General features: G+C 35.9%; 1 protein-coding gene and 1 long non-coding RNA gene across 4 annotated transcripts; one reads left to right on the top strand and one right to left on the bottom strand.

Moving 5' to 3' along the window:
- The first annotated feature begins 3621 nt into the window (after nucleotides 1-3621).
- Nucleotides 3622-19266, top strand: LOC110659732 (rhomboid-like protein 14, mitochondrial). Of its 3 annotated transcripts, XR_009148940.1 has the most exons (3): nucleotides 3622-4047; nucleotides 14630-16036; nucleotides 18511-18940. XR_009148940.1 is itself a non-coding variant. In XM_058147235.1 (2 exons), the coding sequence occupies exons 1-2, from the start codon at nucleotides 3871-3873 to the stop codon at nucleotides 19167-19169; spliced, it is 243 nt and encodes an 80-aa protein (XP_058003218.1). In that variant the 5' UTR covers nucleotides 3649-3870; the 3' UTR covers nucleotides 19170-19266. The 3 variants fall into 3 exon arrangements, 1 of the variants encoding a protein (XP_058003218.1); XR_009148939.1 differs by lacking the exon at nucleotides 14630-16036; XM_058147235.1 differs by lacking the exons at nucleotides 14630-16036; nucleotides 18511-18940 and adding an exon at nucleotides 19104-19266 and having other exon boundaries at nucleotides 3649-4047.
- LOC110659743 (uncharacterized) lies at nucleotides 4477-10885 on the bottom strand. The gene is made up of 2 exons (XR_002495778.2): nucleotides 10798-10885; nucleotides 4477-8971 (listed from the first exon to the last, which is right to left on the bottom strand). It is a non-coding gene; the product is annotated as an uncharacterized LOC110659743 (long non-coding RNA).
- Nucleotides 19267-19616: the final 350 nt, after the last annotated feature.

Consider the following 19616-nt stretch of genomic DNA (forward strand, 5'->3'; position numbering starts at 1 on the left):
ACTGAAGTGATGTAGTTCATTGAGAAAATCTAAAAATTTCTTGGTTCAACAGTTGAAGTCCAATACTTTGGCAGTCACAATCACTTATGGACTAAAAGGACATTTAAGGTTTAAGACTTCAACAGCCAAAGTCTTTTACTTTGGTAGCCAAAGTTAATTTTGTCAGCCTTATTTTTCCTTTTATTTTAAGGCTCAAAAACTTGTTTTTATGATCTAAAAGGACCTAGATGATATATATTAAAGGTCCTTTACATGTTTTTAGGGAGTTTAGGATATAAAATTGATATGTTTGTTGTTTCAACACTTGATCAGAGTTGGTGATCAAGGTTCAAGGAAGTCGAGCCCTAAGTCAGTTTGATGTCAGAACATCCTATGAAGCACACATGAAGTCAAGTCTACCTGCCAGATCTAAGGGGTAAGAGTAAATTAATAAATGCTACATGAGATAAGTATAAACTACTTAAATTAATTTCAAATGCCTTTTTATTACTTTCATTGTTGCTTTAAGCATAATCATACACCATGAAATGCATTACTATTAGGGTGCAATGCATTAGAACCATACTTGATGTAATTGCATATATGTTTATGATGCAAGGTAGATTATAGATGACCCACTAACTCCCAGATGGTATATGGTGTTATGTTTATGCATGTTATGGATCCAAAAATTCAAGTGAGGTCCCTACGAGGTCCCTAGTGCATGACATAGATCATGTTTTAAGTGGAAGTCCTGAAGAGCCTCTGTGTGAGCCGAGTACATTGGATACATTAAGTAAAAGTCCTGAGGAGCCTCTATATGAGCTGGGCACATTGGATTATAGGGAAGTCACTGGTGACATGACTAACATGTTTGCGAATGTCTGATGAAATAATGCATTCATGTGTTTGATACTTATACAAATGTAATGTAATGAATGATGTAAAAGTTTAAGTAGTTTATACTTATTAAGCCTCTCAACTCACTCCCTCAACCGAAACAGTTTTTACAAGTAGCAGAAGCACAAGAATCTAAGAGTGGTTATGTCATGTTAGAAGAACAATTGTTGTAAAAGTGTTAGCAGTCATCATGTTATGCACAAATGTATTAATAGTATAGAAGTATGTATTGTCATCATGTTATGCACAAATATATTAATAGTATAGAAGTATGTATTGTCATCATGTTATGCACAAATATATTAATAGTATAGAAGTATGTATTTATGTCATGTCTTGGTGTCATGTAAGTTGAGTGTATTTGATGTATTACGGTTGTATGTTTTATGTCTGTGGTGTGGGCATGGATGTCTGATGTATGATGGAATGAAAATGTGCTTCCTAGTAGGCTGATTAGATGCTTGTCTTAGTGAATGGTCTGCTTTAGATTGATCTGGAAGAGCATAATGAGTTTGAAATGTTACATAAACTATGTAATAATGGAAGAATAAAGTGGTGTTCTAATAGTCACACTAAACTTAAGTAATGTAATGAAAGTCTACTGGGGTTAATCTAAGACCCTCTTAGGTATTTAATACCAGGGTAGACCTAATGTTCACAAAGAAGTAAAGTTAGTGTGATTAATAAGATGCAATTAAAGTTAAAATGCTATGACTAAGAAAAAGAGGTCCCTTAAGAGAACGTTTCCAAAGTTTATACATCATGATTTGGAACAGCCATAACATAGATGAGAAAGTAAAGGTTCTTCAGCATGCTCTTCCTAGGGAAACAATTCAAAGAAAGTTATGTGACTTATAGCAGTCAAGTAAAGATTACAGAAAGAGCTTAGTTTTGTACAAATGAAGTTTGAGCTTAGTTTATACAAATGAAGTTTAGTATAATAATAATGATAATGAAAGACCGAAACAAAATAAGAAATTTTCACGTAATAAACTTAAATTTTAGACTCTTTCTATTAAGTCTGAGTTTTAGAAAGGAAATAATCTCCCTTCGACTTTAAGAAAAAATTCGAAAGCAATTATGTGGACCCTTAGAAGGTCAAAGTCTACTATCTAACGCCGATAACAACCCCCCTATTAGGGCATTACATCTATCCTTTCTTATAATCTTTGTAATTTATGTGTTGAAGCCTCTGAGGTAGCCCTAGAGCTAGACTTTTTGTTTGAGGCAGGAAGTGCTCCAACTGATGGAATCCAATAGTTGTCTGATATAGGTGAGGTCTTGCTCTTTGGCTTGCATGCTTTCTGGCTGCCTTAAGCTTGTTTAATGTTTGGTTCAGTTGCATTTTAGGCTGTCCATGAAAGCTTTGGGTGAGGTTCTGATGGGGTCCTACTTTCAGTGATTATCAATTAACCAATTTGAGATTGATCTGAGTGCTTGGATAGCCGAAATTCTTGTTTCTTTTTGGAGGTCAATTTCCTAAAGTGAATGGTGCATTTATGCTTACATGTTAATTCGTAATTGAAACACAACCAACACTTTGAATGAATTATCTGTCCAATGCTTTGGTGATGAAATATTATGAAAATATGGAAGCATTCCTCTTCCCATTGGTGAGAAATGAAACCACCGACAACCTGCCCTTAAGCAAATAATTAAAGTATTTGCTCGTATTAGAAGGCTAAGAATTTGAATCATTGCATTCCCCTGTGCGACTAAATTACGGGAAAAAAAAAAGAATATGTAAATATAAATATTAAATTAATATTATCATTAAACTAATTATTTAGAGTTTTTTTTTAAACTAATTATTTAGAGATTAATTATGAAAGTAGTTAGAAATTTGGGGAAGAAAAACTTTGAACCAAATAATGTTGACTTTATTTTTTTTAAAATTTAATTAAAAGTCAAATATAATATAAGAGATTTATCTCGAAAAAATATATAATGTAAGATATAAAGTGTGTATTTTTAATTTAAGTGCTACTTAATATAAAGGGTTTTAACCGTTTGCCCTTATTATCGTTGTTCCACTTATTTATTTTCTTTTATTTTGATAACACAATTTAAAATTATATTATAAAATTTTGCTAGTAATAAAATTCTTAATTATTTATGTTGCATATAATTTAAATTTATATTAAAATTTTGAATAATTATATACCAATTAAAATTAAATTAAATTTTTATTTTTAAATAATTATTATTTATTTTTCTTTAAATTTTAATTCATAAGAATGTAACAATATAATATAGTATTTTTACATAACAGCATATATAATAATAAGTATGCTCAAAGATAAAATCTCAAATATTATCCTAATATTCAAGATGATGAGGATAATAATAATAATAATTGATTTTAAAGATTTCATAATCATTTAACTTTTAGTCTTTCATAAGTGTTGGCTTATAAAATATTTTTTATTATGATAAAATACGTATATAAAATATTCTTTGTATCTTTGTGATTGCGAAGTGGACGTGAAAATTTTGATCCATCATAAAAAATTTTATCTTCAATATAAAAGTTACTTGTTATAGACAAATAGCATATTGATTAGTTTTTTATGATTATTTGTATTTTGATATATTGAGTTAATGAAAAGAATAATTTTACAAAATATGGGCTTGCATTAGTATTCATAATAAAAAAAATATTAAATTAATTTAGCATTAAAAATGTAGTAAGAGATTGGAAATTAAGGGAAAAAAAAGCTTTAACCAAAAATTAAAAAAAAAAAGAGTGGACTTTTGAGTTTCAATAAAAGTTAATTGTATAAAAAAAATAAAAAGAGCATACTCACAGCAAATAAAATGAAGTTGACTGCGGAAAATCCGTGCTCGGCCACACGGAAGGAAGCATCTATTAAGGAACAGGAAGTTTAGAATACAAGGCCTTAGGAAATCGATCCACAGAATCGAGTGAATCGATGAAGAGATTGACAATTCCCGGCAACGGAGAGAAGCGGAGGGCGGTTTTAAAGGGGAATGTTGCCGTTGCTGGCAGTTCATGCGGTGGCCGAGTACTATAGGCTGCATTGGAAGCCACCTCTCAGTGTAGGGCTTCTTGCTGCCAACGCTCTCATCTATTTAAGGCCTGCTTTCCTCCATCGTATCCTCCCTTCTATTCATGCGGTCTGGTTCAATCCCTACCTCATTTTCAAGGTATGAATTGGCATCCTCTCCCAATTTTCTCAATTCTGTTTGAATTTCCTCCTTTTATGTGGCATTCATTATATTAAAGCTCACCATTTATTAATTTCTTAGATTCATTAATAGAAAAGGTAAAAAAAAAAAAAAAAAAAGAAACTTGCTCTTGTTGGAATTAGCTCATCATTGTGCAAATATTGTTGTTCAACCACTATTAGATAAAGGACATGATATATTTTCTAATAGCCTAAATTGGTGGTTGTATTTTTGATAATTTGTTTCGATCTCCCATTTTGCCCACAATATGATTAGTGTAAGCAAGTCATAATGCAAGTTTTTAAGACATTTTCTGTTGGCTTTGACTGATATATGCACTTTTTGCATATTTCTTATACTATATTGTGTCGAATTTTTCAGGCCATATTTTGTAGGTAATCTTAAATGTCCTGAATTTTATGACCATTTTCAATTGCAATCATCGCTTTGTATGCTACATGAACTTTTGAATTGTTGTATCCACTGTACTAAGGTATGTGCAATTAGTGGTCATGTGGTAACATGGCTTGCAAGGCAGGGAAATTTTGAATTGGAAATTCTTCTTGAATGTGGGCCCACCTCGTTCCCTAAAATGGCCAAAATGCTGCATTTTAGACCATTTCCCTCAAAACTATATCCTCTTTCACATCCTTGCCCTTGTTGCAAAAACACTGATGTGGGACCATGGGCCTGTGGAGATCATTAGTGGCCAAATCGATAACATGTCATTGTGAATCAAAGAACTGACTCTTTATCGATGTCGATGTGGTTAGGATGTCCAAGGTTGGTGTTTGAGATTTTTTTTTTTTTTTTATGTTGGAGTAATGTAAAGTGGTGGCAAGGTGGAGCATGAGGTCAAGAGAGACGTGGCAGTTGAGGGAGGTGACAAATTTCTATTTGATGGTGAAGAGTACAGTATGTTTGATGGTGTGGGTAATGGCTGCTGGCATCTGTTAGGGTAAGAGTCCCTAACAAAGAATTATAGAAGATTTAGAAAAGAAGAGAAGAAGAAGATTAGAAGGAGAGATATAAAGAAGAGAAGAAGAGAGAGTTGTATTTCTTGATTATTGTTCCAGAATGAAATACAAGAATAACTATTGAGCTTTATATAACATCTTAGTAACAACCTACTACTAAGAGTAGTTACACAACTCAACAACTTTATAGCTCACCAACTTTAGTAACTACCTCTCTCTTAGTTCCCGCTAAACATACTCCCAAGCTAACTCTTTAAACTAACTCCCAACATTTCTAACCACTCACTATTTCTTTTTATACTTTCTCCTCTGATACGTAACAATTCCTCCCCCTTTAGAGCTTTCTTGTCCCCAAGAAAGTACAACATTGGGAAACTGGGCCTATATAAAAGAATGGTCTTCCCAAGTTGCATCTTCAGGAGGTAAGTTCTGCCATTTAATCAACCCTTGCAACACAGTTTGCTGATCTCTAGTAATGGTTCTGGTTTGCAGAACTTGCTCAGGTGGCAAAACTACTTGTTCTTCATTCATAGTTGGCAGATCAACTAATGGAGTCACATTATTCCCCAATTTCTTCTTCAGCATTGAAACATGGAAAACAAGGTGTATGGAAGAAGTTGGAGGCAGCAGTAGCTTATAAGCTACTGTACCATACTTAGTAATGATCTGATAAGGCCCATAGTACTTAGGAGATAGCTTAAAGGAGTGCCTAACAGATACTGAGGCTTGTCTGTAAGGCTGCAACTTCAAGTATACCCATTTCCTCACATCAAACTGTCTTTTTGACCTCTGTTTATCCACCTATTATTTCATTATATTCTGTGCTAGTAATAAATTCTCGCTCAACAACTTATCTAATTGCTGCCTTTCTTGCAATAATGTGTCCACAACCCCAACAGTAGGAGAATCCACAGGGATTAGTGGAAGAAATGATGGTGAATAACCATATAATGCCTCAAAAGGTGCCATCTTTATAGCACTGTGAAAAGAGGAATTATACCACCATTCTGCAAGAGGAAGCAAAGTGCACCAGGTATAGGGTTTCAAATAAGCCATGCATCTCAAATATTCGGATAAATTTTGACAACCATCCCTGAACTTATCTAGTATAACATTATAGTCCTTCAACTTAAAAATGTAACATAAAACCCCTTCAACTTTCAAATTTTGTACAGTAAAATCCCTCTAACCTCTAATTGTCAGTTTTTCAGTTAGATGCTAACCTGAACAGTTCTAGCGTGGAGCTTAATCAATATTTCTCTTTTCTCTCTCAAGTTATGTGTAAATTGAATTCTTTTTCTCACTGTAAACAGAATGATTTTTCAGATGCAAAGAGAATAATTTTACAATTTGAATAAGAGAGAAGAGAGAAATATTGACTAAGAGCCATGTGGGAGCTGTTCACATCAGTTTTCAACTGAAAAATCAGTAATTGAAAGTTAGAGGGATTTTACTTTGTAAAATTTGAAAGTTTAGGGGGTTTTATGTTACGTTTTAAAGTTTAAGGACTGTAGTGTTACAACCATTTAAGTTCAGGGATAGTTATTGAAATTTACCCCAAATATCCTTCTAAACACTGATTAAGTCTTTCAGTCTTACCATTAGACTGAGGATGGTAAGCTGTACTAAATGCCAGTGTTGTTCCCAAACATTTAAATAACTCCTTCCAAAATAAACTAGTAAAGATTTTATCAATGTCAGAAACAATGGACTGAGGTACTCCATGCAACTTAAAAATTTGATCTAAAAATAGCTTGGCCACAGTAGAAGTAGAATATGGATGCGTCAATGGAATAAAGTGGCCATACTTAGTAAATCTACAAACAACCACTAAGATTGTATCTTTACCTTTAGATTTAGGTAAATGCTCAATAAACTCCATTGAAATATGCTGCCAAGCCTGAGTTGGTGCAAGGAGAGGTTGTAATAGCCCAGGGGTGGCATAGTGTTCTCCCTTACACCTAGCACAAGTATCACATTGTTTAATCCACCCAAAAACATCCTTCAACATACCAAGCCAAAAGAAGTGGTTTTTAAACCTCAAATAAGTCACATTCACCCCGGAATGCCCCCCCAAAGGACTGTCATGGTACAAAGCAATCAAGTGCTGCCTCAAATCAATGGAACTACCCACATATAGTTTGTTATGATAATAAAGGACCCCTTGTTTCAATTGATAGCCATCTACAGCTGAACTATGCAAAGAGAGCTGTTGTATTATAGTAGTAGCTTTAGAGTCACCATCATAGCTATGAATAAGGTTGGCCATCCAAGTAGGGAGGTTGGCAGATTGAAGTGGACAACAGGAAAGAGTAGCAGATTTGCCATTCATATCAGGTCTCCTAGACAGGGCATCAGCAACTTTATTTTCCACACCCTTTCTATAAATAATTTTGTAATCAAGACCCAAGAGCTTGGAAATTCCCCTCTGCTGCAAATTAGTGTGTAGCCTTTGCTCAAGCAAATATTTAATACTCTCATGATCTGTTTTAATGAAAAACTGATCTTGCTCTAAGTAATGCCGCCAGTTTGTGACTGCAAAAGTGATGGCTAACAACTCCCTCTCGTACACAGACAATGCCTTACTTCTAGGCCCAAAAGCTTTAGAAATTTAGGCCAAAGGATAACCTTGTTGTTGTAGTATAGCCCCCATTCCCCAACTACTTGCATCAGTTTCAATGACAAATGGTAAACTAAAATCTAGTAATGCCAAAATTGGAGCTTTTGCCATGGCCCTTTATAAAGTCTCAAAAGCTTTCTAGGCCGCATTACTCCGCTAAAAGGAGTCTTTTTTAAGCAAGTCAGTTAATGGTTTATTTATTATACCATACTCTCTCACAAACTTTCTGTAGTATCCAGTCAAACTCAAGAAACTCCTCAATTCCTTCATAGAAACTGGAATAGGCCACTGTAACATAGCTTGCACTTTCTTAGGATCAGTAGGAACACCTGTTGCAGTAATAATATGGCCCAAATACTGTACTTATGTCTGCCCAAATGAACATTTAGATAATTTTGCATATAATTGTTGTTCTTGCAATACCTAAAATACCTCCTCCAAATGTGAATATGGGAATCCCAATCCTTTCAGTAAATCAGAATATCATAAAAAAAAAAACCTATACCGACTTTCTAAGGTAAGGCTGAAAAGGCTGAAAGATATGATTCATTAATGCTTGAAAAGTAGCAGGGGCATTGGTGAGTCCAAAAGGCATGACATTAAATTTAAAATAATGTCCATGATGAGTTTTGAAAGCAGTTTTAGGAATATCTTCAGGATTCATCCTAATTTGGTGATAGCCTGCTGTCAAATCAATTTTGAAAAAATATTTAGCCCCATTCAATTCATCCAACAAGTCATCAATAATGGGAATAGGGAACTTTTCTTTTACAGTTACATCATTCAGTCTTCTGTAATCTATACAGAATCTCCATGTCCCATCCTTTTTTTTTACTAACAACACTGGAGAAGAGTATGGACTGGTGCTAGGCTGAATGACTGAGGAAGATAACATATCTGCCACCAACTTCTCAATTTCAGCCTTTTCAAAATGTGGATACCTATATGGCCTAATATTAATTAGTTGAGTATGGGGCAGCAAAGGAATGGCATGATTATACCTCCTAAATGGTGTCAATTCATGAGGTTCCTAAAATATCTCATTATCTTGTTGCAACAGTAATCGTAGTTTTTCATTCTCCTCAGAGGTCAATGTAGCTCCATCTCTTGTAGCAGTAGGTTGACTGTCAGATGATGAAGCACCTGCTGTTGTCAAAGAATTCAATACATACAGTAGTGGGGACTTGAAATTCATCCTTTTCTGCTGAAAGAAACTCTCAACATGTAAAACAGGTGCTACCCTTGCCTTCCCTACTCCTTGCAATACCACTTCTTTTCCTTCCTTCTTAAAAGAAATTTTAGAAGCCTTGAAATCAAATAATATTGGATTAAAGCTTTTTAGCCAATCTACTCCCAAAATCATATCAAAACTCCCCAATTCTAAAATTCTAAAATCAAATTGGAACTTATAAGATTGCATTTTCTAACTAAAATGCTTACATTGATGATTGTAGCTAGGGGAGAGCAGTTTTCGGTTTAAACCGAAAAATCGAACCGAACCGATTAATTTGGTTCAATCGGTTCGGTTTTAAAATTTAATCGGTTCGGTTCGGTTTATAATTTTGATAATTTCGGTTAATCGGTTCGGTTCGGTTATTTTCATAAAAAAATCAAAAAAATCGAACCGAACCGAAATTATTAATATATATAGGAAATAAAAAAAATCGAATCAAATTGAATTGAACCGAATCGAACCGAACCAAAATCAAAGAAAATCGAACCGAACCTTTAGATTTTTGAGTTTTGATTTCTAATTTTTTTGGTTTTTATGTTTTTATTATTTAGATTTAATGTCAAAAATATGAAATTTTATAAATTTCGGTTTGATCGGTTTAAAATCGAACCGAACTGAAATTTATCGGTTCGATTCGGTTCGATTTTCTCTTATCAATCGGTTCGGTTTTTAAAATTTTTTATTTTCAATTTTCGGTTTTGTCGGGTCGGTTCGGTTCGGAACCGAACCGACCACTTGCACACCCCTAATTGTAGCTCAATTTCCTACCATCAGCTACAGCTATGGCAGTTTCAAATGTGTGAACCAAATCCAGCTTCAATTCCTCAGCCAATTTCTATCAATAAAACTACTATTACTGCCAGTGTCTATTAGTATTATTACTTCCCTGTTCTTATGAACTCTCAGCACTCTAATTGTGTCTACTCCATCACTACCCTCTACAGCATGTACTGACAGCATTAATTCCCCTTGTTCATTCACTTCTTCCATCTCTTGAGGTACCTCATGCCATACTTTCTCCCCATTTTCGCCCTCCTGTTCACACACATGAACTGCTACTAGGGTTTTAGGTTTGCATTGGTGACTAGGAAAATACTTGTCTCCACATTTATAATAAGGTTTTGGTTGATATTTAGTAATAACAAAGGATTGACTAGTAGGCTTAAAAGAGTTAGAATTATTGGTACTTTGATTAACAGATGGTGAACTAACAGTAGAATTAGATTTACTGGTAATACGTATGGAAATGGTGGTTTTATGTTGTGAATTTGTAATAGGAGGCTTTGGAGGGTAAGGGTATGCGTTAGAATTTTTGGAATTGGAATAAGGAGAATTGGAATTGTAATTGGCAGTGCTTCTAACAAAATTAGAGGTATAGGTCTTAGTAAATGTTTTGGGTTTCTTGGTATCTAGCAGCTGTTCTTGCAACTTAGCTACTTCTATTGCCTCTGCTAAAGTTACAAGTTTCAACATCCTCACCATCAACCTTATTTCATCCTTAAGACCTCCCATGAACCTAGAAAGAAAATAGGCTTCCCCCAAATCAGGCATCACTCTCTCCATTCTAATCCTCAAATCCTTAAAAATATCCAAATATTCATCTAAAGAATTTTCTTGCCTCAACTTCATAAATTCCTCTACAATATCTTCCATTCGAAAATCCCCAAATCTCCCACACAGTCCCTTCTCAAATTCTTCCCAAGTATGATTTGCCCCTTTATGCCAATTGTGAAACCAAGCATCAGCCCTATTAATCAAAAATGAACTTGCAATCCCAATTCTTTGATCCATAGGAACTTTATACACTTCAAAGTATTTTACACATTTTCTAAGCCAAACCCCAGGTTCTTTCTCATCAAAAGCAACTAATTCAATTTTAGGCAGAAATGGATTCATACCTTAAATCAGTGTTATCAAGGTGAAAGGCGACACTAAGACGACAGAGCACCTTATGGCCTTAGGCGAGAAGCAAGAGGCGAGGCAAGGGTTAGGCGAGAGGCGAGAGGTGAGGTGAGGCGAGGGCCTTTTGAAGCATTAATTGCCAAAATTATATGTTTGTGTGTGTGTGTGGGTGGGTGGGTTAGGCGAGAGGTGAGAGGCGAGGCGAGGGCCTTTTTGAAACATTAATTGCCAAAATTAGGCATTAATTGCCAAAATTGTGTGTGTGTTTGGATTAGGCGAGAAGCGAGAGGCAAGGCGAGGGCCTTTTTGAAGTATTAATCGCCAAAATTGTGAGTGTGTGTGTGTGTGCGTGCGCGCATTAATTGCCAAAATTGCCAAAATTGTGTGGGTGTGTGTATGTGTGTGTGTGCGTGCGTGCGTGTGCATGCCTTTGTGTGTGTGTATGAGTGCGCACGACTGCCTGTGCACGTGCGCGTGCATGTGCGAGTGTGTGTGTGTGTGTGTGTGTGTGTGTGCGCGCACACGCACACATTTGTGTGTGTGTGTGTGTGTGTATGTGCATTAATTACCAAAATTGTGTGTGTGTGTGTGTGCATTAATTGCCAAAATTGTGCTCGTGTGTGCGTGCGGGCAGGCGTGTACGAGCATGTGTTCAATAATTGCCAAAATTTGTGTATGTGTGTGCACATTAATTGTCAAAATTTTGTGTGTGCGCGCGTGCATTAATTGCCAAAATTGCGTGCGTGTGTGCATGTGCGTGCGTGTGTTTGTGTATGTGTGTGTGTGTGCACGTGCGTGTGTGCGTGTGTGCATTAATTGCCAAAATTGTGTGCTTGTGTGCGTGTGTGCGCACGTGCATTAATTGCCAAAATTCTATTTATGTGTGCATTAATTGCCAAAATTGTGCGCGCGCGTGTGTGCGTGTATGTGTGTGTGCGCGCATTAATTGCCAAAATTGTGTGTGTGTGTGTGTGTGCATTAATTGCCAAAATTTTATGTGTATGTGTGTGTGCTTGTGTGCATGCGCGCGCATGCGTGTTTGTGTGCGCATGCGTGCATGCATGTGTGTGTATGCACATTATTGCCAAAATTGTTTATTTGTGTGTGTGCGCACATTAATAGTCAAAATTTTGTGTGTGCGTGAGTGGCTGTGTGTGTGCATTAATTGCCAAAATTGTGTGTGTATGTGCGCACGCGCGCGTGCACATGCATGCGTGTGTGTGTGTGTGCATTAATTGCCAAAATTGTGTGCGCACGTGCGTGCGTGCATGTGTGTGTGCGCATTAATTGCTAAAATTGTGTGTGTGTGTGTGCACATTAATTGCCAAAATTGTGTGTGCATGCGCGCGCGTGCATGTGTTTGTGTGTGCACATGCGTGCGTGCGTGTGTATGTGTGTGTGCGCATTATTGTCAAAATTGTGTATGTGTGTGTACGCACATTAATTGCCAAAATTGTGTATGTGTGTGTGTGTGTGTGTGCATTAATTGCCAAAATTTTGTGTGAGTATGTGTGTGTGCTTGTGTGCATGCGCGCGCATGCGTGTTTGTGTGTATGCGTGCGTGCATGCGTGTGTATGCACATTATTGCCAAAATTGTATGTGTGTGTGTGCGCATTAATTGCCAAAATTGTGTGTGCGCGTGAGTGTGGCTGTGTGTATGCATTAATTGCCAAAATTGTGTGTATGTGCGCGCACGAGCATGCACGTGCATGCGTGTGTGTGTGTGTGTGTGTGTGTGTGCATTAATTGCCAAAATTGTGTGTGCACGTGCGTGCGTGCGTGCATGTGTGTGTGCGCATTAGTTGCCAAAATTGTGTGTGTGCATGCGCACGCATGCATGTGTTTGTGTGTGTGCGCATTATTGCCAAAATTGTATATGTGTGTGTACGCGAATTAATTGCCAAAATTGTTTGTGTCTGTGTGTGTGCGTGTGTGGTTGTGTGTGTGCATTAATTGCCAAATTGTTTGTTTGCGTGAGCGCGTGTGTGCGTGAGCGCATGTGTGTGCATGCATTAATTGCCAAAATTGTGTGCGTGGATTAATTACCAAAATCGTGTGCGTGTGTGCGTGCATTAATTGCCAAAATTGAGTGTGTGTGTGTGTGTGTGTGTGTGTGTGTTTGTGTGTGCATGCGTGCATTAATTGCCAAAATTGAGTGTGTGTGTGTGTGTGTGTGAATTAATTGCCAAAATTGTGTGTGTGCGCATGCATTAATTGCCAAAATTGAGTGTGTGGGCACACGCGCACGCGTGTGTGTATTAATTGCCAAAATTTTGCGTGTGCGTGTGTGCGTGCATTAATTGCCAAAATTGTGTGCGCGTGTGTACGTGCATTAATTGCCAAAATTGAGTGTGTGTGTGTTCGTTCGCGCTTGCGCATGTGTGTGTGTGAGTGCATTAATTGCCAAAATTAAGTGTGTATGTGCGCACGCACACGTGCATGTGTGTATTAATTGCCAAAATTATGCATGTGTGTGTGTGTGCGTGCATTAATTGCCAAAATTGTGTGTGCGCGCATGTGTGCGCGTGTGTGCATTAATTGCTAAAATTGAGTGTGTGCGTGCATGCGCGTGCACGCGTGCGTGTGCATTCATTAATTGCCAAAATTGTGTGTGCGTGCATTAATTGTCAAAATTGTGTGAATGTATGTGTGCATGCATTAATTGCGAAAAATTTTTGTGTGTGTGTGCATTAATTGCCAAAATTTAGTGTGTATGCCAAAATTGAGTGTGTGTGTGTGTGTGTTTCTTTAAAAACACGAATCTTAAAAATATCCTCTAGTATCAAATCTATACAATGGGTTACACATGGATTCCAATATAGATGACGAAAATTTGCTTCCAATATTCTCCCTGTCAAAAACAAGTAGAAAAATTCATTTCGTTAATAATAAAAATAAAATGATATTTTTTTCGGTAATAGAAAAAATTAAATAATAATTTTATCTGCTGCAGCATTATTTGATGCATTATCTGTAACCACTTGAACCACTTTTTCAGGATCAATTTCTATCATTTCTTTATCAATCAAAGTGGCCAATAATGCTGCTGTCTTTGATTCATCACTTGCATCAACCGATTTAATAAACACACTTTCCTTTGGACTATTAACTAAGAAATTAATCAAGATTCTCCCTTTTCTATTCTTCCATCCATCACACAACAATGAACATCCATAATTTTCCCATTCTTCTTTATGAGACTCAAGAAGATCATTTATGGTTTGCACTTTCTTGTTAAGTAACCGAACTCTAACCTAATGAAAACTTGGAGGTTTCATTTCCTTCGCATAATTTCCAGTTGCTCGAATCATTTTCCCAAAGCTATCATAATTCACAGCATTAAAAGCTATTCCCACGTCATATATCCATCGTGCTATGGCAACACAATCATACTCTCTTAACTCCTTAGCTGGACTATTTTTATCAATAGTAGTTTGTCTCATATTTTTTCCCATAACAGCCAGTTTAGGGGAAAAATAACAGTCAATAGGCCCTCTGCTACTTTGGGGCGGTAAAACTTTTGATTTTTTCAAAGCACTAGTACCAGTGCTACTAACATTTATTATTTGCCTTCGTTTTTCACTACTAATTTCTTGCATTAACTCTTCCTCTTCCTCATTTTCATCAAACCCTAGTATTTCAACATCATCAAATTCATATGGTTTTTCCATAGTCATAATTGATTTCTGCTCTTATTTTTAGCAATGAATTCCTGCATTTCATTTCTTACATCTTCTGGACATTTTGGACATTGAACTACATTTTTGTAGCCTCCAGCAAGATGTTGCTTAATTTTATTAACTCTCTCTTTATAAACTTTCATGCAGTACATGCATTGAAGGTCATTGCATGCGCCCGTCCTGGGTCCGTCCTTCTACTGCTAATAGAAGATCCAATTGTATTACCCTTATCACCCATTTACAATCTAACAAAAAAATTAACAACAATTAAAAACAAATTAAACAATTAATTAACAAGAATAAAAAGTAAAGTAATCAAATTATGCCTATATTAAATAAATAGCTAATTAACAAAACAGGAAAAGAAAGTAAAACTAATCAAACTAACAACTAATTAACAAGAATAACAAGTAAAAAGTAAATTAATTACAAACAAATTAACAATGCCTATATAAATTAAACAATTAATTAACAAAAACAAAAAGTAAAATAATCAAATTAACAATAAATTAATAATTCCTATATAAGATAAACAACTAATTAACAAGAGAAAAAGCAAAACTAATTAAATTAACAAAAATAACAATTAAAAAGTAAACTAATTACAAACAAATTAACAATACTCATATTAATTAAACAATTAATTAACGAGAACAAAAAGTGAAATAATCAAATTAATAATAGAATAATAATTACTATATAAATAAACAACAAGTAAAATAATCAAATTAACAATAAATTAATAATTCTTATATAAAATAAACAACTAATTAACCAAAAAAAAAGTAAAACTAATTAAATTAACAAGAATAACAATTAAAAAGTAAATTAATTGCAAACAAATTGACAATACTCATATTAATTAAACAATAAATTAACAAGAACAAAAAGTGAAATAATCACATTAACAATAGAATAATAAGTACTATATAAAATAAACAACTAATGAGAACTAATGTCTTATTAACAAGACAAAAACCAAAATTAATCAAATTAACAAGAATAATAAGTAAAAAGTAAATTAATTACCATTAAATTAACAATACCCATATTAAATAATCAACCAATCAATAAGTAAAATAATTAATTTAGCAATATCCATGTTAAATAATTAAATAATTAACAAATAAAATAATTAATTTAACAATATCCATAAAATTTAAATAATTAATTAATAAAAATAAAAGGTAAAATAATTAAATTAATAGCAAATAATTAACTAATTAATAAAACCAATCATAGAAAAGGAGAAGGAAAAGGAAAAAAAAGACAAAAGAAAAGAGAGAGGGAAGACTACTGTACACCGACAGCATAACAGGGTTGGAAGAACCGAAGAACCCAACCAGGAAGAAGGAGGAGAAGGAAAGGGGGAAAAAATCTGCAGTGCTGCTACGTTTTCCAAAGAAAAGAGTAGGAGAGGGAGGAAGATAGGATGACAAAGGAGGAAGAAGATAACAGAGAAGAGGAGGAAGAAGATGAGAGAGAGAGAGAGAGAGATATACCTGGACTCGCAAGTCTGGAGGCGACTATCTTCCTTTTCTCTGTCGGCAACAGGTAAGTGTGTAGGGTTTTATATTTTTGTCTTAAAAAATTAAAAAAAAAAAAGGTTCTGCTCTGTTTTAAAGAGGCGACGCCTCTCGCCCACCTGGTTTCTCACCTCGCTGGCTTGAGGTGTCGACTCTGGAGGTGCTAAGAGGGGTGACTCAGTTGAGGCGGTATAGGGGCACCTCGCCTCGCCTCTCGCCTCACTTGGGCGCCTCCCAGGCCTTTAATAACACTGCCTTCAATAGTTGCAACATTCCCAATACTGCCTTGATCCTTTATTTGTGGGCTAGGCAGATCCTTTGGAATTGGCAACAGACCACTACTCTCGGTTCCTCGGATTCCATTTTCTTCAATTGGAGCTTCTGTCCCTTTTTCCTTTACCATTATACTCATGAAGGCTCTCAGGTCTTGCCTTAGTGCATCATTATCAGCAGAAGCCTGATCCAATTTCCCCTCTATACCATTGAATCTTTCCTCCATTGCATTAAATTTTCCATCCACATTCTCTTGCATAACCCTAAATCTTTCTTCTAATTCCGCAATCCTAACCATCTCGGAACTAACCAGCACTGACCTAATCATAATTGCGACAGCAATGCAATGAACACCCACTCAATTCCCTTTCAGCAGGCTCTGATACCACTTTGTCATGGGATGGGAGTTATAGCCTCGTGCAGCGCCTAGATCCCCCTTGGCCAGGGCCTCTAGGCTAGCCTTTCCCCTATCTGGCAAGCTCACTTAGGCCCAAGTATTAAGCATCTTCGAGATTTCCCGCACGTACCTGTACAGATTTACTATTGTTTCTCCATAGGGCAAGAGTTAGCTTGTAACGACCTTGCCGATTGCCAAGAATATGAGTGGAGAACTGCCGAACCGTTACATTCTCCCCCATCTAATCCCGCAAACACCCTCGTTTGCATGCGTTCACATCGCTTCCTCATGCAACTTGTCACACTCCCTCACACAAAGGAGCCCACACACCAATTGTTGCGCTTGCCCAACGCAAACACTTAAGCAACATGTTGGCCACCAATTTGCCAAAATACTCGCCCATTTCCGCATGTAGACATCCTCCAAAATGCCTTGCCAAGATTTCTCATATTACTCGCCAGACACATATAAGCTGCATGACAGGCCGCACTTGTACCTTGGATCAATCCCTTTCTTATCCGATGTGGGATTGAGAAACCCTTGTCTACCTCTGTCCTATTGAGGCCTAACACTCTCTCCCACCCGATCCCAACAACACTCTTTTTGCTATCGGCACCCTGCCTACCCTGGTCCCGTTGGGGCGCTTGGCGTGATTAGGATCATCTGGGGCCTACTCTGATACCAAATGTTAGGATAAGAGTCTCTAACAAAGAATTATAGAAGATTTAGAAAAGAAGAGAATAAGAAGATTAGAAGGAGAGATAGAAAGAAGAGAAGAATAGAGAGTTATATTTCTTGATTATTGTTCCATAATGAAATACAAGAATAGCTATTGAGCTTTATATAACAGCTTAGTAACAACCTACTACTAAGAGTAGTTACACAGCTCAACAACTTTACAGCTCAGCAACTTTATTAACTACCTGTCTCTTAGTTCCCGCCAAACATACTCCCAAGCTAACTCTTTAAACTAACTCCCAACATTTCTAACTACTCTCTTTTTCTTTCTATACTTCCTCCTTTGATACGTAAAAGCATCTTCTTTAGAAATGTGTGTGGTGAGTATTGTAAAGTTTGAAGGAGTAGGATAGAAATTATAGGTGATGTTTGAATGAAGGAAAAAGTGAGAGAAAATGCAGAAGGAAAGAGTGGGCTTGTGGCTCTCAAAAAAAAACAATAGTTTGTATAGGGAGATGGTTTAAATGGCAGTGTTTTGGTCTTTTTATTTCAAGAAGACTACCCGACTTAGATTTTCCCTCCACCTTAATAAGTGTTGTCATCACCACATTATCAAGTGCAACCACCCCTGACATAGTGGACATAATTGTCACCAATTTAACTTCTCATGGAACAAATTGATAAAATTAAAGCATTAGATATTATTGAAAATGGCTACAAAGTTTTGCAAGTAAATTTTCACCATTTGATTCTACATTTTTCTTTGAATGAAGCAGCATAGGGTCTTGAAATGCTTCCTGTCAGCATTCTAACATGTGGGGGGAGTCTTACTTGGTCTACAACATGATGTCTCTTATGTGGAAGGGTATCTAGTTGGAAACTTCAATGGGAAGTTTTGAATTTGCATATATGGTTGTTGCACTGCTTACTATGTCCCAGGGTATCACACTGCTATTAGCCAAGTCCCTTCTCTTGTTCTTTGACCATGAAAAGCCTTTTTAATCTAAATATGCTGTGAGGTTCTCTGTTATTCTCTGTGCAATGAAAGTTGTCCTTAATTCTCAGTGAAAACTATAATATGTGCATGGACTGGTGCTACCAGCATGCTATGCTGCATGGGCTAAATTGATTTTTCTCCAAATGTTTATTTCTAGGGTCTCATCTGGGCCACCTTGGGGGAATAATTGTTGGAATTCTCTATTTGAAGTTGAAAGGATTATATTCAGGTCTAGACCCATTGACTTGAATAACAAAAAAATGTTATAGGCATATTAAGCTGACCTTTAAAGTTTATGAGAGGCTTATTCAGACTAAGGCAGCGGTGGATTTCTAGTAGGGGAACTATGGGTGACAATCAGGCAAGAAGGACGGTATCAAGGGTATGGAGTAGTCAAGTATGTACATTTGATAATTCTGTTTGGTTAACTGTATATGAAACGTATGGGACAAGTCAAGGCCGCTGTGGATTTTCATCCCAGCAGTGTCATCAACATGAGTATGATGATCTAACATTGCTAGAAATACATTTACAAAAGATTTGGTTGATGATTTTCTAATTTCCTTAATAATTCTGAATTTGGTGCATCTTATAGCTGAAGCATGCCGCGCATTTTCTCATGTTAATTTCATAGTTGGGTCAATAACCATATGGCATGCCACATTTAGGCATGGCTTACTTTGAACTCTAGTATGCTATATTTAGGAATGTCATATTTCACAATTTTTTTTTTTATTTATGGTGGTGTAGAAGGCATTTTCTCAACAAAAAATGGAGAAAAAGCAGGAAATATTGAAGGTGTCTTGGCGATTGTGATTGTAACGAAATTAGGCCTGTTTATAGGAAAGTTTAATTTTGTCCCTAAACTTTGAGCTTATGTTTAGATAAACTCACTTTTAAATATTTATTCAAATTAATCCATACATTTTAATTTAAACTCAAATCAATCCAATTTTTAATAAAAAATTAAAATAATAGTTTTTCAAATTTTCAATAATGAATTAATAATTTTTATACATTAAATATTCAAAATTATTTATTATTTTTAATAAAATAAAAACAAAAAAATTAAAAACAAACCATCTTCTTCTTTTTCCGCCAAAAGTTTTCATAAAATCAATCCCCCCTGCCCAAAACAATCAAAACGTCAACAGCTCCATCCCTTATGTCGATGCCAACGCCCCAAGATTTCAACATAGATTCAAGATTCGATAAGCTATTTCCCCTTCCTCTCCCCATCTTCCTTATTAATGAAGACTGGTT

The sequence above is a fragment of the Hevea brasiliensis genome, chromosome 5 (genome assembly GCF_030052815.1).
Source record: "Hevea brasiliensis isolate MT/VB/25A 57/8 chromosome 5, ASM3005281v1, whole genome shotgun sequence".
In the NCBI taxonomy this organism is placed as follows: domain Eukaryota; kingdom Viridiplantae; phylum Streptophyta; class Magnoliopsida; order Malpighiales; family Euphorbiaceae; genus Hevea; species Hevea brasiliensis.

Bases quoted from the DNA above. Each gene is read 5' to 3' on its own strand.
- LOC110659732 (XM_058147235.1), top strand. From the start codon at position 3,871: ATGTTGCCGTTGCTGGCAGTTCATGCGGTGGCCGAGTACTATAGGCTG. The intron at 4,048-19,103 runs GTATGAATTGGC...ATGGTGGTGTAG, and splicing joins ATCCCTACCTCATTTTCAAG to AAGGCATTTTCTCAACAAAA.